This window comes from Eubalaena glacialis, chromosome 9, assembly GCF_028564815.1.
Source record: "Eubalaena glacialis isolate mEubGla1 chromosome 9, mEubGla1.1.hap2.+ XY, whole genome shotgun sequence".
NCBI classification, from domain to species: Eukaryota; Metazoa; Chordata; class Mammalia; order Artiodactyla; family Balaenidae; genus Eubalaena; species Eubalaena glacialis.
Genome location: NC_083724.1, coordinates 37,557,731 through 37,570,811, shown reverse-complemented (window position 1 = coordinate 37,570,811; position 13,081 = coordinate 37,557,731). Strand labels below are relative to the sequence as shown.

Here is a 13,081-nt window from a genome sequence, read left to right as displayed (position 1 = left end):
TTATTTGAGATGCAAAGGAAAATGAGAACAATAAAAATACAAAGTGACTAAGTTAAAACACACATAGGTTGTATAAAACAGTAATAATTTATTATTGAGTTTAAAAAAAGAGAGAAAATACACAGCAAAGATAGCATATACATTGGGAAAGGATTTTAAAGAAACTGAAGTATATTGTTAGGTCTTTTTAAGTGTAAAAACCCATATCTCAGAGGTAGTTAGGAATACCAGACTAAAGATGAGGAGAGATCATGCCCAAAGTCAACCATGAAGTAACCCTTGAACGTTGAGCGTGAAAGAAAGCTCTATGAAAGAAAAAATATAGAAAAAAATAGAAAGCTGATTTTGAAAATCGTTTTTAGGGAACAGAAAGAGAAGGAGCCATATACTGATCTGACATTCAATGAGAATATTAGATTGATATATTCCAAGAAAAAGAGAAATTCTTGTTAGTGAAAGTGTTCAAAGCAAAGATTTACTGGATAAATAACATTGTGGAGGGGATTTCTGCAATGGACAGGAGATTTGGCTATTCTCCCATCTTTGCAGTTCTCTTATTCTGACTCACACCTATGAAAGAGTACTTCCTTCAGAAATTGAGAATACTTCTTTCAGAATCACACACATTTGGTTAGAGCTATCAAAATCAACCAGTGGCTTGATAACTCCATCACAGACGTGTTCAAGTGTCACGGGCATGCTTGGTTCTAGGTTAGCCATGCATTTTCACAGGCTTGGTCTTGGCCCATCTAGAAGTATTTATCAGGCCACATGTGCTCATGGATGTATGATACTAGACCAGGGATGATATTTAAAATATTAAACAACTGGAATGACAGGCACCAACAATCAGAACAAATGCTGGTTATAAACTAGAGCCATACTAGTTTAGCCATACTAGGGCAAATAGGCTGATTAAACTAAAGTAAAAACTTAATCATGTTTTCCATGAGGTGTGAGACATCTAGTGTAATACTTTTTGCATAGTCTTTGTCTACAGCTGGCTGAAAACATTTTCTTCTAGCCACCAAGATGGTGGTTAAAAACAAAAATTGGTTGTTGATAGTGATTTTCTTGAATGTCAGAATAAACATCAAGATGATATGCGGCTGGTGTATTTCCAGAGACCTGGCAGTGTCTGTAACATGATGAGACAAATTTTAGTTTCAGGTTCATAAACCCATTTCATACCTTTATGTCACACCTTACCTGCCATTCTCTAACATAATGGCCATAAATATATATACCTTTCCATTTGCTGCATGAGCCACTGAAATACAGTGTTGCAAATTTGTCATCAGACTTTTGTGCTTTTACTTTTTTGTTCCTTCTTTCACAGATCCTTCTCTACGCTTTTCTTTATATTGTTTTCAGAAATGTGATTTTCAATTCTCTCCTTTCTTCCTAGCTTTCTCAGTCCAGTTATTTGATGTTATTTCATTAAGGAAGTTGAGAAACTATGAAGGAAAGTCAGTAGGAGATATTTTTGTGAGAATTTGCTTTTTTTTTTTTTTTTAAGCTTAAGCCATTTAAGTTTTAAACTGAACTGTTGCTAAAGAAAACTAAAATAATGTTCTGTCCTGGGGCTCTGGTTCTCTGAGAATGCTGAGATAAAATTAAGACTCTGAGGATATTAAAAAGAGGCTCTAAGAGCCACAAAAACAAAGATGGTCAGCCTTGTGAGTGCCAGGCTCAGTTCTGTCAGCACTATCCTATCAACACACAGCTAAATGCATAAAAGAGTGCAGGTATGTGTTAAATTTTATTTTTTGAATATTCACATGTTCAAAATTCAAAACAGTATACAATAAAAAGTCTCTTTCCTACCTCTTATACCACAGCCACCCAGTTACTAAGGTCACCAGAGATATTTTATGCACATAAAAGTAAATATGTATATGTAGTCCTCTTCTACCCTTCTGTACACAAATGGTAGCTTACCACACACTTTGTGGTACCCGTGGATGCCAGTGTTTGGTGCATATTTATGTATGTCTATATGGGCTGTCCAGTGTATCCTCAGGAAATGTCACAATAAAATGTTCTGTTTTAAAGATTTCTATGTTTTAATTTTATTTTGTACCTTTTCTCTCAAATTAACCTTGATTCTAGATTTACTACCAGAAGCATAAAGGAAAAGGGATGAAAAAATAGCCCTAAAAATTTAGACCTAGGAGGGCAGGGATGTAGGACCAGCAGGATTCTCTGGAGAGCTAGAGGCCTTCTGTGCCTCGGTATGATTGGATCTGTGCCGCAGTAGTTCCAGGAATAGAGTAGACCTTCTTACATGGCAGATGACAGCCTAGGCTCTGGACAGTTGGCTTGGGGATTTTAGCAAAAAGAATCATGTGGTACTTTGCCTCAGCAGAGCCTTCAGCACCTAAATGTAAAGCTTCTTTTAGTTAGTACCAAGGAAACTCTGAGAATTGTCAGAATATGGTAAGTAGAAGACTGTGAATGGGAGGCTTTGTAAATGGTAAAATGCTATACAGGTATGCTGTATCAGACTAGATTTGAGCCGTTACCTGCAGCTGATGAGCTCCAAAAAGAGCGAAACCTATTAGGTCCTGCAGTACTGGCTTAAGATAGTATAAAACCTTGATTATGTTCCATTTGTATGTTGTTTTGTTTTGCCATATTTTGTACTGGGGAAGGGAATAGCTCCCATTTAGTCTCCTTGAGCTAGTGTATTTCCTCTGCAGTCCATTCTTCTTATAAATCACCTGAATTAGATCATCCCAAAAGGGAAATCTGATCAAGTCTGATTAGATTGTGACCTGGTCTAATCCAAATGGCCAGGTTTTTCTCCCTAGGCAATCTCATCTACTCCCATAGCTTTAATTGCCCCAATACGAAGACAACTCCAGAATCTTCTTTGCTAACCTCTTTTTCTCCTGAATCACTGCTGGATATGTGTTCTTTTGATGCTCAACTGACATTTCAAATCAGCCAAACTGACTGTTAACCTTCCCTACGTCTCCTTCCCTCCACCCTACTGCTACACAACACCACACGTACACACATCCCCAAACAAAAACTTATCATTTTTCTTGCATTTCTTGCTTGGTTGTTTAAGTACGGTCCTCCCAGACACATAAACTAAAAGCCTAAGAGGTATTGTCTACTCTTTCTTCTTTCTCACCACCTCCCACAAAACAAAACAAAACAAAAAATAAAACAAAAAAACTGGCTGTCAAGCTCTAAAGATTTGCCTCTGAAGTATGTCTTAAATTGGTCCCCTTTCCAGATCCTCAGTTACTGCCTACCTCAGGCCTTTATACCACTTTGGGGGACAACTACAATAGCTGCCCAACTAGCTTTCCTGTCTCTAATTTCTCCTCTTATTTACTATCTCCACTTCTCCTAGGGTGACCTCTTTAAAGACCAAATACGGTCGTATCACTCCCTTCCTTGAAACTCTTCAGTGGCTCACCTGTAAGATACAGTTCATGTTCCTCAGCCTGGTGTACTTAAGCTTTTCTCGATCTAGCCCCTGACTCTTCCCTCCTTGACGCTTCAGCAGCTTACTGCTTATAACTTCCCAGATTGACCATGTGTTGTATTTGTTAGTTGTAGTTGTACCACCTGTTGCCCTCCTGGAATTCCTGTTCCCTGAATCCGTCCTATCATCCCCATCCATTAGTAGGCTGGAGCCAGCTCCTACCAGCTAGGGAGAACTGGTTGTTAAATATTCAGGAATTTGGCAAGCCAGTTTTTAACTTGAAAAGCAGCTGTGATGGGGGTATTTATACCACACATATCAGCAAATACTACAAATCAGAACTCCCCTTCACCCCCACCCCACCCCAGCATGCCACAACCCCTACTGAAATTCTGGCTTAGATGGTTCCTCTTTAAAACCTTTCCTGCTCAACCCTCTACCCTCACACACACAAAATTAGTTGCTATTTATAAACACTTGACATGCTTTATTATAGCATTGGTCACCGTATAGTGTAACTCTTTGTTTTCAAGTCACTTTTTAATGCTAAAGTCTTGAGTTCCTAGGACAGAGTCCATGTCTCAATTGTCTTTGCATGTCATTCATTCATTCCTTCAACATTCATTGAGTTGATACACTTAATATGTATCAGGCACTGTTCTCAGAGTACAAAGATGGAAGGATTTAGCCACTGTCTGTAAGAAGTTCATAGCCTAGTCCATGGGAAGAGAGAAATTCAAATAGTCCATTACAATACAGTGAGACAAGTACGTTGCTAGAAGTCTGTGCAAGACACGTTGAAGCCTGGAGGAAAAAACCCTTTCCAGGGTAATGGGGAAGTCTTCACAGAGCAGGTAAGACTTAAAGGATGAACAAAAATTTGTTGCCTGTAAATAAGTGCTACAGTTAGTATTTTTATAGATAGAATTTTTTAATAGAAAATTTTCCCACTCTGGACAGTACACAAGGTTCTTTGTTTCAGAGTAAATAGCAGTTTTATGTGAAAACCCTGTGTAAATGTCTATGAATCAGGCATTCTTTGAATGAGCAGAGAAAGCACTGAATATTGTATCTATAATCACAATATTGTGTAGCAAACCATCCCAAAACTCCATAGCCTAGAATTATTATTATTTAATAATAATTTATTATTTCTCATGCATTTAGCAGGCCTAGCTGCTTCTGGCTGGGCTCACTTGTGCATCTGCAGTCAGCTGGCAAGTCAGCCAGGGTCTGGCTGGTTTAGGATGCCCTTGGCTAAGTCAGCTCAGCTCTCCTCCATGTGTCTCTCCCGGCCTTCTAGCAGGCTAGCTCAGGCAGGTTCCCATGGTGGTGGCAGGGACCCAAGAAAAGAAGTGGAAACATGCAAGTATATGTGCAGGTCTCTACTTACCTCATGCTTGCTACTGTCCACTTAACTAAAGCAAATCACATGACTAAGTCCAGAGTTAGTGTGAGAGAAATAGATACAGGGAAATGTAAAAAATTGGGGCCATTGCTGCAGTCAATCTGCCACAAACACATACTCTGTGTAAGCTGTGTTCTAGACCTTATGTTACTCTGCAGGTGTTACTTGCCAGTGAATTTGCTTCCAGCTGGTTGGATGCTCTGGGTGATAATGAGCAAACTTCTCTGAGCAGTCTGGACCTATTAATCTTATCTCAGTTTTGGGTTTCATTTTTATCCCACTATTGAAATGACATTTATTATTTGGGAGGCTGAAGAGTCATTTGTTTAGTGATATCCATGTCCTATTAAACTCCTTTACATATTCTAGTCACTTAGATTTTTTTTACTAAAAAGCCATGGTGTCCACAACAAGGAGAAAATATCTTGTGGAGGTTTAAAAAACATGTTTTTAAAGGTCAGTTATTGGGGAATTCCCTGGTGGTCCAGTGGTTAGGACTCGGTGCTTTCACTGCCATGACCTGGGTTCAATCCCTGGTCGGGGAACTAAGATCCTGCAAGCTGCACGGCGTGGCCAAAAAAAGAAAAAAAAAAAAGGTCAATTATTTAATCTCTCCAACTTAGCATTTAATAAGCTAGATTCTTCATGCAAAACTTCAAACTGGGAGAACTCTCAGTCCATCTGTGAAAAGCAAACAGATTTTATTTATTGAGACCTTAGGAACAAAGCAGCCCCTTTACTTTTAACTAGTAGCCTTGGGAATAGGAAACATTAATAACAGTTCATAGAATGTACTCTTTTGGGTCTTTGTCCAGAAGTGACTAAAATATCCAAGATTCAAACCTGGTTTTGTTTGTTTTTAATAAGATTCATGTGAAATGTTTGTTTCATTTTCATCATCCTCATCATTGGTGAGAAAGGGAAGCTGGAGGGACCAGTAGTAGTAGAAGGGCAGTGGACAGAGAAAGTATTGAGACAAGTGGACAAATGGAGAAATGCTAGAAGGGGTCACTGAAGTGGAAAAGTGAGTGGCCAGGTCAGAAAATAAATCTGCAGAGCCAACTTCTGAGCAAGAGGTTAGAGCCGCAGTCTACCTCACAGATGGACCCCAATGGCTCTTCTCCCCAGAAGGAAGGTCAATGTGGCATAAAGGATCACATAGGGTTCCCTTGACTTTGATTTCACTCTGTATCTGAGTTTTTCTGCTAGGTGTGCCCACAGGTGGGAGGGCTTATTGCCGTTCTCAAAAACCATTTTAGGCAGGGCAGGGAACTGGCTAATGAAAGCAGCTGCCTGAGGAAAGATTTCATGATCCAAATTTTTTAAGGGAAATAATAATACTTCAAGAAAATGATTTTTTTTCACAATTTAAGATGTTGATTTTAAAAATAGGTTACTCTATGGACATAAATTCAACCTTGCATTGGCTGCATTCAGAATAATAATCCAAAGTCTTCTCACAGGATAGTGTCATGGGAGAGCACTGGCAGAGCAATCTGGGTTCTAGCCCCGCCTTTGCCCTTTGCTTACTGTGTACATGTCTCTATCCAGCTGTATAGTGAAGGCTTTGGGACTTGAAGATCTCTTGCTGTCAACGCTCACATACTGACTTGTTCTTTGGGTCTCTGAGGTTTTCGTAGATCCTAACCTCAGTTACACTGTAATTTTGATCTCTTCTAGAGTAAGATGAGTGGGGTGAGGGAGCTGCTATATGGAGTCACATTGAGTATAATATTGGTGGCAGAAGGTCAAAAGAGGCTCGGTATAAACCCAACTGAGTATAAACCCTCAGTTACTGCCCACTTTTGCCACTAGATGGCGATTAGACATTTGAAAGACTTAAGAATTGACTAGCTAAGACCCTGATGGACCATCTTAAGAAATGAAGAAACTGTCGGCCAGGGCTGTAATTCATGTGTGTCTTAAGCCCTGTCAAACTAGTCAGCAGTAGTTTTAGCAGTGAAAAGGTAGAGTTACCTATAGTTTATACCTTAGGTAGAGTTACCTAAGGTTAAGAATCTTTTATCAAAGAGGGGGATATGATAAAGTCATGATGCATGTAAAGTAAGCAACAGAGAAATGATGAATTCATCAAATACCAGTATACTTGAGTGAAGGATCATTCTTTTTTAAATTTCATTTCATTTCATTTTTTACTGAAGTATAGTTGAATTACAATGTTGTGTTACTGCTGTACAGCAAAGTGACTCAGTTATACATATATATACATTCTTTTTCATATTCTTTTCCATTATGGTTTATCACAGGATATTGAATATAGTTCCCTGTGCTATACAGTAGAACCTTGTTGTTTATCAATTCTGTATATACCAGTTTTCATGGTATATATACCATGCAACCCCAAACTCCCAATCCAACCCTCTCCCACCTACCTCCCCTTTGGCAACTGCCAGTCTATTCTCTATAAGGACCATACTTTGAAACCTTAAAACTGGTAAAGATGAAGAAAGAGATGTAAAAATGGTATTAACACTAGAGGTGCTGCCATGTGGAAATATAAAAGTTTTTAGTTCAACAAGTTAGAGTAACTCTATGCATGAAAGGTCTATCAGTGAACATTAAGGGAAACGAGAAATCCTTAGGGAACATCTCTGAACTCTGGATGTGACATAAAGAGAGACAGCTGAGCCCTTCTATATCAGCGGTTAGCAAACTTCTTCTGTGAAAGGTCAGAAAGCAAATATTTTAGGCTTACCGGCCAGTTTAGGCTTACTGTCCACTCAACTCTACCATTATAGTGTGAGGTAACCATATACAATATGTAAATGAATGGGTGTGACTGTGTTCCAATAAAACTTTACTTACAAAAACAGGCAGCGGGCAAGATTTGGCCTGGGTGCCATAGTTTGCCAACCCATTTGTGGGTGAAAGCTAGGGTCCATAAGTAGTTCTCCTTTCTAGGCCTCAGACTCTGGCTTCTGTCAAATGAGTTGGATTAGCTGATCTCTGTCCGACATTTTTCAGATTTTGTGTCCTTTAGTACCTCTCTCTGAAGCTAAGTGATCCACAAGGCTGACTCAGAGTAATATTTCTTTTATTTTTAAGATCAAATTAAAAAAAAAAATCAAGCTTGGACAAATTTGTAAGTTTCTAGAGCAGAATTTCTCAACCTTGACACTATTGACATTTGGGGCCGGATAATCCTTTGTTGTAGGGGAGCTGTCTTATGCATTGTAGGATGTTTAACAGCATCTCTAGACTCCTCTACCTACTAGATGTCAGTTCAGTAGAACACCCCAGCCCCCCCGTGTTATGACAACCAAGAATGTCTCCAGACATTGCCAGATGCCCCCTGGGAAGCAAGATTACCTCCACTTGAAAACCACAGCTCTAGAAACTTTAAGAGTAACTGGAAGAATAACAAAAATGGAAATCAGGTCATGTAACCCAGGACGGCCACCAAGATAATAAACATACTTCTTTAGGAACAAGGCCAAAAAAGCCAAAACCAAGAGGAACCAAGAGGAACAAGAGGAACAACCAGCATATTAGAAAGAGAATGGCAGGGAATTCCCTGGCGGTCCAGTGGTTAAGACTCCGTGCTTTCACTGCTGAGGGCCCGGGTTCCACCAGGGAGCTAGGATCCCACAAGCCTCTCAGCTCAGCCAAAAAAAGCAAAGCAAACAAAAAAAAAGAAAAGAGAAGGGCAATGAGAATTTTATTCACCCAGTTAAGAGGGGCTGGAAAGTTGGTAGCAGATGACTTTTTTTTTTTTTTTTTTTGGCTGCACCAGGTCTTAGTTGCCACGTGTGGGATCTTTAGTTGCTTGCAGCATGAGGGCTCTTTTAGTTGCGTCATGTGGGATCTAGTTCCCTGACCAGTGATCGAACCTGGACCCCCTGCATTGGGAGCTTGGAGTCTTAATCATTGGACCACCAAGGAAGTCCTGGTAGCAGATGACTTTTTAATATTGATTTAGATCATTTTATTGAAAGTGTTCCTGAAACCATTGAACCAAAATAGAGGGCTACCTATAATGGGTAGCTGAAAAGTCAAACTGAAACAAAGAAACATGGATGAAGAGAAATATAAAAAAGACCACTATTAAAGAATACCAAGAATATTTACTTTTCACTATTTTATATTATTTAATGAGATCTCTAACAGAAAGAATTCATACTGGGTGAATTCATTAGCCCTTATCTATGGGTCCTGGGTATTTTGTTTTGCTTTGGATAAATCAAGTGTGGTTTATTCCTACAGTAGAATATTATTTAGTAGAGAAAATGCAGTACAGCTTCACACAACTACATAGATGGATCCTTGAAGCTAGGTTTTAAATGTCAGTAAAGCTGATCCTTTAATAAGTCTAGATCACGTAGCCAGCTTGGAAGTTAGTTGCAAATAAAAGCCAAAATCATCTCTATTCATTAATAAGGGTGTACTTGTTTTCCATCTACCTTTTATTTATGCCCATATTCTTTTAAGAATTTATTCTCTTCCAAGTGTGATATTAATCATAGTCTACAAGCCCTGATTATTCCAAATAGCTTTGTACAAGGAATGTTTTGTTTGTCTTGTTTTGTTTATTTTCCTTACAATGACTTTAACACAGTGTGATATTTTCCGAACAGTGATCTAAGAGATCTAAAAACATTAATTCTAGTCTCAGATTCTACTTTTAACTTGCTCTGTGACCTGGGGCAGTCTCTCCCCTGCTAAGGAAATGGTTTCTTTATCTGTAATATGGTAGAGAGATTCCCCAACTCTGGCCCCAGGATGGCTACATAAGAATCATCTTTGAGGCCTTGTTTAAAATTTAGATTTCTGTGCTTCATTCCCAAATTCCAATTCTGTAGTCTAGGGTAAGGCCTAGGAAGCCCAGGTGTTCTAGTGCATGGCCAGGTTTGAGAACAATTAGAGGTGATCTCTAAGGTCCTTTCAACTCTAAAATGCAGTGGTTATATGAAATATGTATTTCCCTAAATAACCTTTATTATATTATTTTCTGAAAGCTTTTTTATGTTCTACAAGAAATAATTGAGATTACTACATTGTACTTTCCCCACATATGCACACTGGTACAGCTTTACATAAGCTTGGTTTGCTATAATGTGGTCAGCTTATGGCTTGGGTGATAATCTCGATCCCCAAAATGTATTAGAAGATGGTTTTTCTTTTCACCAGAATGCTATATCATAGTTTCTTTGTTTTTAATCTTGGATTTAGAGAAGGATTAAATAGTTTGATATCCTGATTTCCGTATAACTATAAAAGTGGAATAAAATTAGAAATTCTATGTGGTTGTTAATTTCTGTTTGTTTTCCTTTAATTTACAGAATGCTCTTTTCAGTTGCATTAGCAGAAATGAAAGTAAGTATATTGTTGATGGTTATACAAGCAATCCAAAGAGCAAAACACAGTTTACAGAATATGATTTAGCTGTTATAAATATTGCCAAAACTCTGACATTATAACTTAGGCTGTTACTAAACTGTCTGAAGGAATGTGCACAGCAGGATTCTGATAGGCTCTTTCCTCTGGAGTGTTTGGGCCATTCATGAATTCTAACAATTTTCATGTCCTAATTACAGATTTACAAAGCAGATATCAGTGCTGGGTGTTTTAGAGGAAGATCGTGCCCCACTTGGATAAACAGGAAGTTGAGCACTCCCATGTGATATAAACAGAAGTTGAACACTCCCACGTAATATAATGTAATATAATTACAGCACTTGCTGAGGGCTGCCTCTCAGTTCATTCAGCAGATATTCACTGACTACTTGCTCTGTGCAGGGCAGATGCACACCTGTGGGGGACACAACCTGTACACAAAGAACTCTGGGACACGGTGGGTATGGGATAGAGTTACTGATAAAGTGCTGCGGGAGTTCAGAGGAAGGAGGGATCACATCTTGCAGGGGCGCTTAGAGGTGACTTCATGGAGTTGGTAGCTGAACTGGGCCTTGAAGGATGGACATGATGTGAGCAGTAGAGATTGGAGGAAGGGCATTCCAGCTGAAGGGAACAGCGAGAGCAGTTGGAGATGGGGAAACACGTGTAAGGAGTAAAGAGTTGTTAGGTGAGCTTGGCAGTGGGGTGTATTAAAGTATAAGAAACATTAGCTGTCTGTACTTTATCTTCTACTCTTTCTAACTGGGGTTTAGTTCAAGATTTTCGAGATAGTCTTTAGCACATAATCCTATATCCTCCCACACTGTGAGGAAGCCAGCCTAATTGGGGCATCAGAAGACAGGCATCTTTGTCCTATTCTCACTTGTCTCCTCTGTCCTCAGCATCCCTCACCCCTGCCCCCAGTTTTAGCTTTACTGAGGTTGACAATGATAAATGTAGCCATTAATGATTGTTCTTTGTGATTAAAATGAACAATTCAGCAATGAACAATGTAAGTTTGTTAGTAATTTCAAATCAAAAACTTAGCTGGCACAATAGGTATGAAACACTTTCCTTGTCCAGGAAAGAGGCTTGTCTTGCTATCAGTTTAGTCCTACTTTAGTTCATTTGTGTATGATTTTATCATTATCATTATTTCTGGAAGTCGCCTGAGTTCCCTGCTCATTCCTTGGTCTGTGGAATCCACCAGAAACCTGATTCTGGTTCCTCTATAACCATCCCTAATTATCATCAGAGGTTTCCTACCTGCCATTTTCTTAACCTTTTCCGGCCGTACCTCTACCCTTTTGGCTCCCTTCAGCCTCCCACAGACCCCTTAGCCTGTCCTATGAGGACCTCTTGCTCTTCATTATAAATCCCACATCTGCACCCCCAACCACTCATCCTGCTCTTCCCAGATACCTTATATAGTCCACCTTGATTTTTAAAAATACATACATCCAGAATCATTTATTCCAAATGTGGGTTTTACTTTTCAGTGTTGAAGCAAGTCCTATCAGTTATGAGGTGAGGACTTTCAATTTAGGCATAGTCTTGGAGATTTTCAAACAGTATAGAACTTTTGGGATTTTGTTTCAAGATAGACAGTTATATAATTTGCAAATTTATGAAGTGGTCCTGATATCTCTTAGTTTTTACTGGTCCTATTTTATAAATGTGAGGTATTTGGGGTTTTGTTTTATTTTGATTTGTTTTGCTTTGGTTTGCTTTGTTTATGAATCTCCACAGATCTAATGTGGAAAGAAGCTGTTCCAGTGGTTCTCAACATGGGTGCTATTAGCATTTTGGGAAACAGTTTCGATTGTATGAGACTTTCCTGTACATTGCACAGCATTTAACAGCCCTGACCCCCATGTGCTAAATGCCAGCAGTCATCCTTCAGTCATCATGAAAACCAGAAACACTTCCACATGCATCCAAATTCTCCCAGGGGCTGGTACTGCTCCTGCTGAGAACCACTGCACTGTAGACTATAAGTTGACAAATAATGACTTTCTCAGACCAGTGAGCACCTGAATGTCCCCATGGCCATGCTTACAGTAGTGCTGACTTTAAGTACGTGTCTTCTATGGCATGGTTTTATTTCTGAAATTCAAAAAGACACATATTGTTCCATCATTATTATGATGATTTAATGTTAGCAAATAGCTGATTTCATTTCAATGTAATCTCCTTTTTTTTCCCCTAGTGGGCTCAGTTTGTTGCAGTTATGCAGGCCATCACACAAACTGCCGAGAATACTGTCAAGCCATTTTTCGAACAGACTCTTCTCCTGGTCCTTCTCAGATCAAAGCAGTGGAAAATTATTGTGCCTCTATTAGTCCACAATTAATACACTGTGTAAACAATTATACCCAATCTTATCCAATGAGGAACCCAACAGATAGTAAGTAAAAGCCACATATTCCTCTCATTTCAATCTTTGGTAAAATAATTTGTAAAAAAAAAAGTAAATTCTTGAAGATATCTACAGTCTGGGTCATTTGGGAAATACCAGGCTTCCTTTGGTCTTTAGATTTGGCAGACTGGACATTATCATCACAGCTAAAAGATGCCGAGAAAGACAGTGCTGTCAAGGGTATGAAGAAACAGGCACTCTCTATTCTGAAGTGGGAAAATTCACTGGTATGGATATTTTAAGAGGGAAAATTGGGTTATGACCATGAGAATTTCAAATAATCATACCTTTTAATCTAGCAATTCCATTTCTCAGAAATTATCCTTCACAAAAACTCACAAATTTTCAAAAATACATCTACACATATAAAGGATGTTTACTACAACATTGCTGGTATAGAGAAAAATTTAAAATGACCTAAACATCCACCAATAGGATATTGATTAAAGTTGATTAA

The 13,081-nt window shown here is 38.8% G+C and overlaps 1 protein-coding gene across 1 annotated transcript in view; it reads left to right on the top strand.

Annotated features, from left to right (window-relative positions):
- RECK (reversion inducing cysteine rich protein with kazal motifs) overlaps nt 1-13,081 on the top strand; it is a 74,144-nt gene that overhangs the window by 23,039 nt on the left and 38,024 nt on the right. The window contains exons 7-8 of the mRNA XM_061201142.1: nt 10,151-10,184; nt 12,415-12,612. Of these exons, the coding sequence (XP_061057125.1) occupies nt 10,151-10,184; nt 12,415-12,612 (232 nt within the window). The remainder of the gene's footprint in view (nt 1-10,150; nt 10,185-12,414; nt 12,613-13,081) is intronic.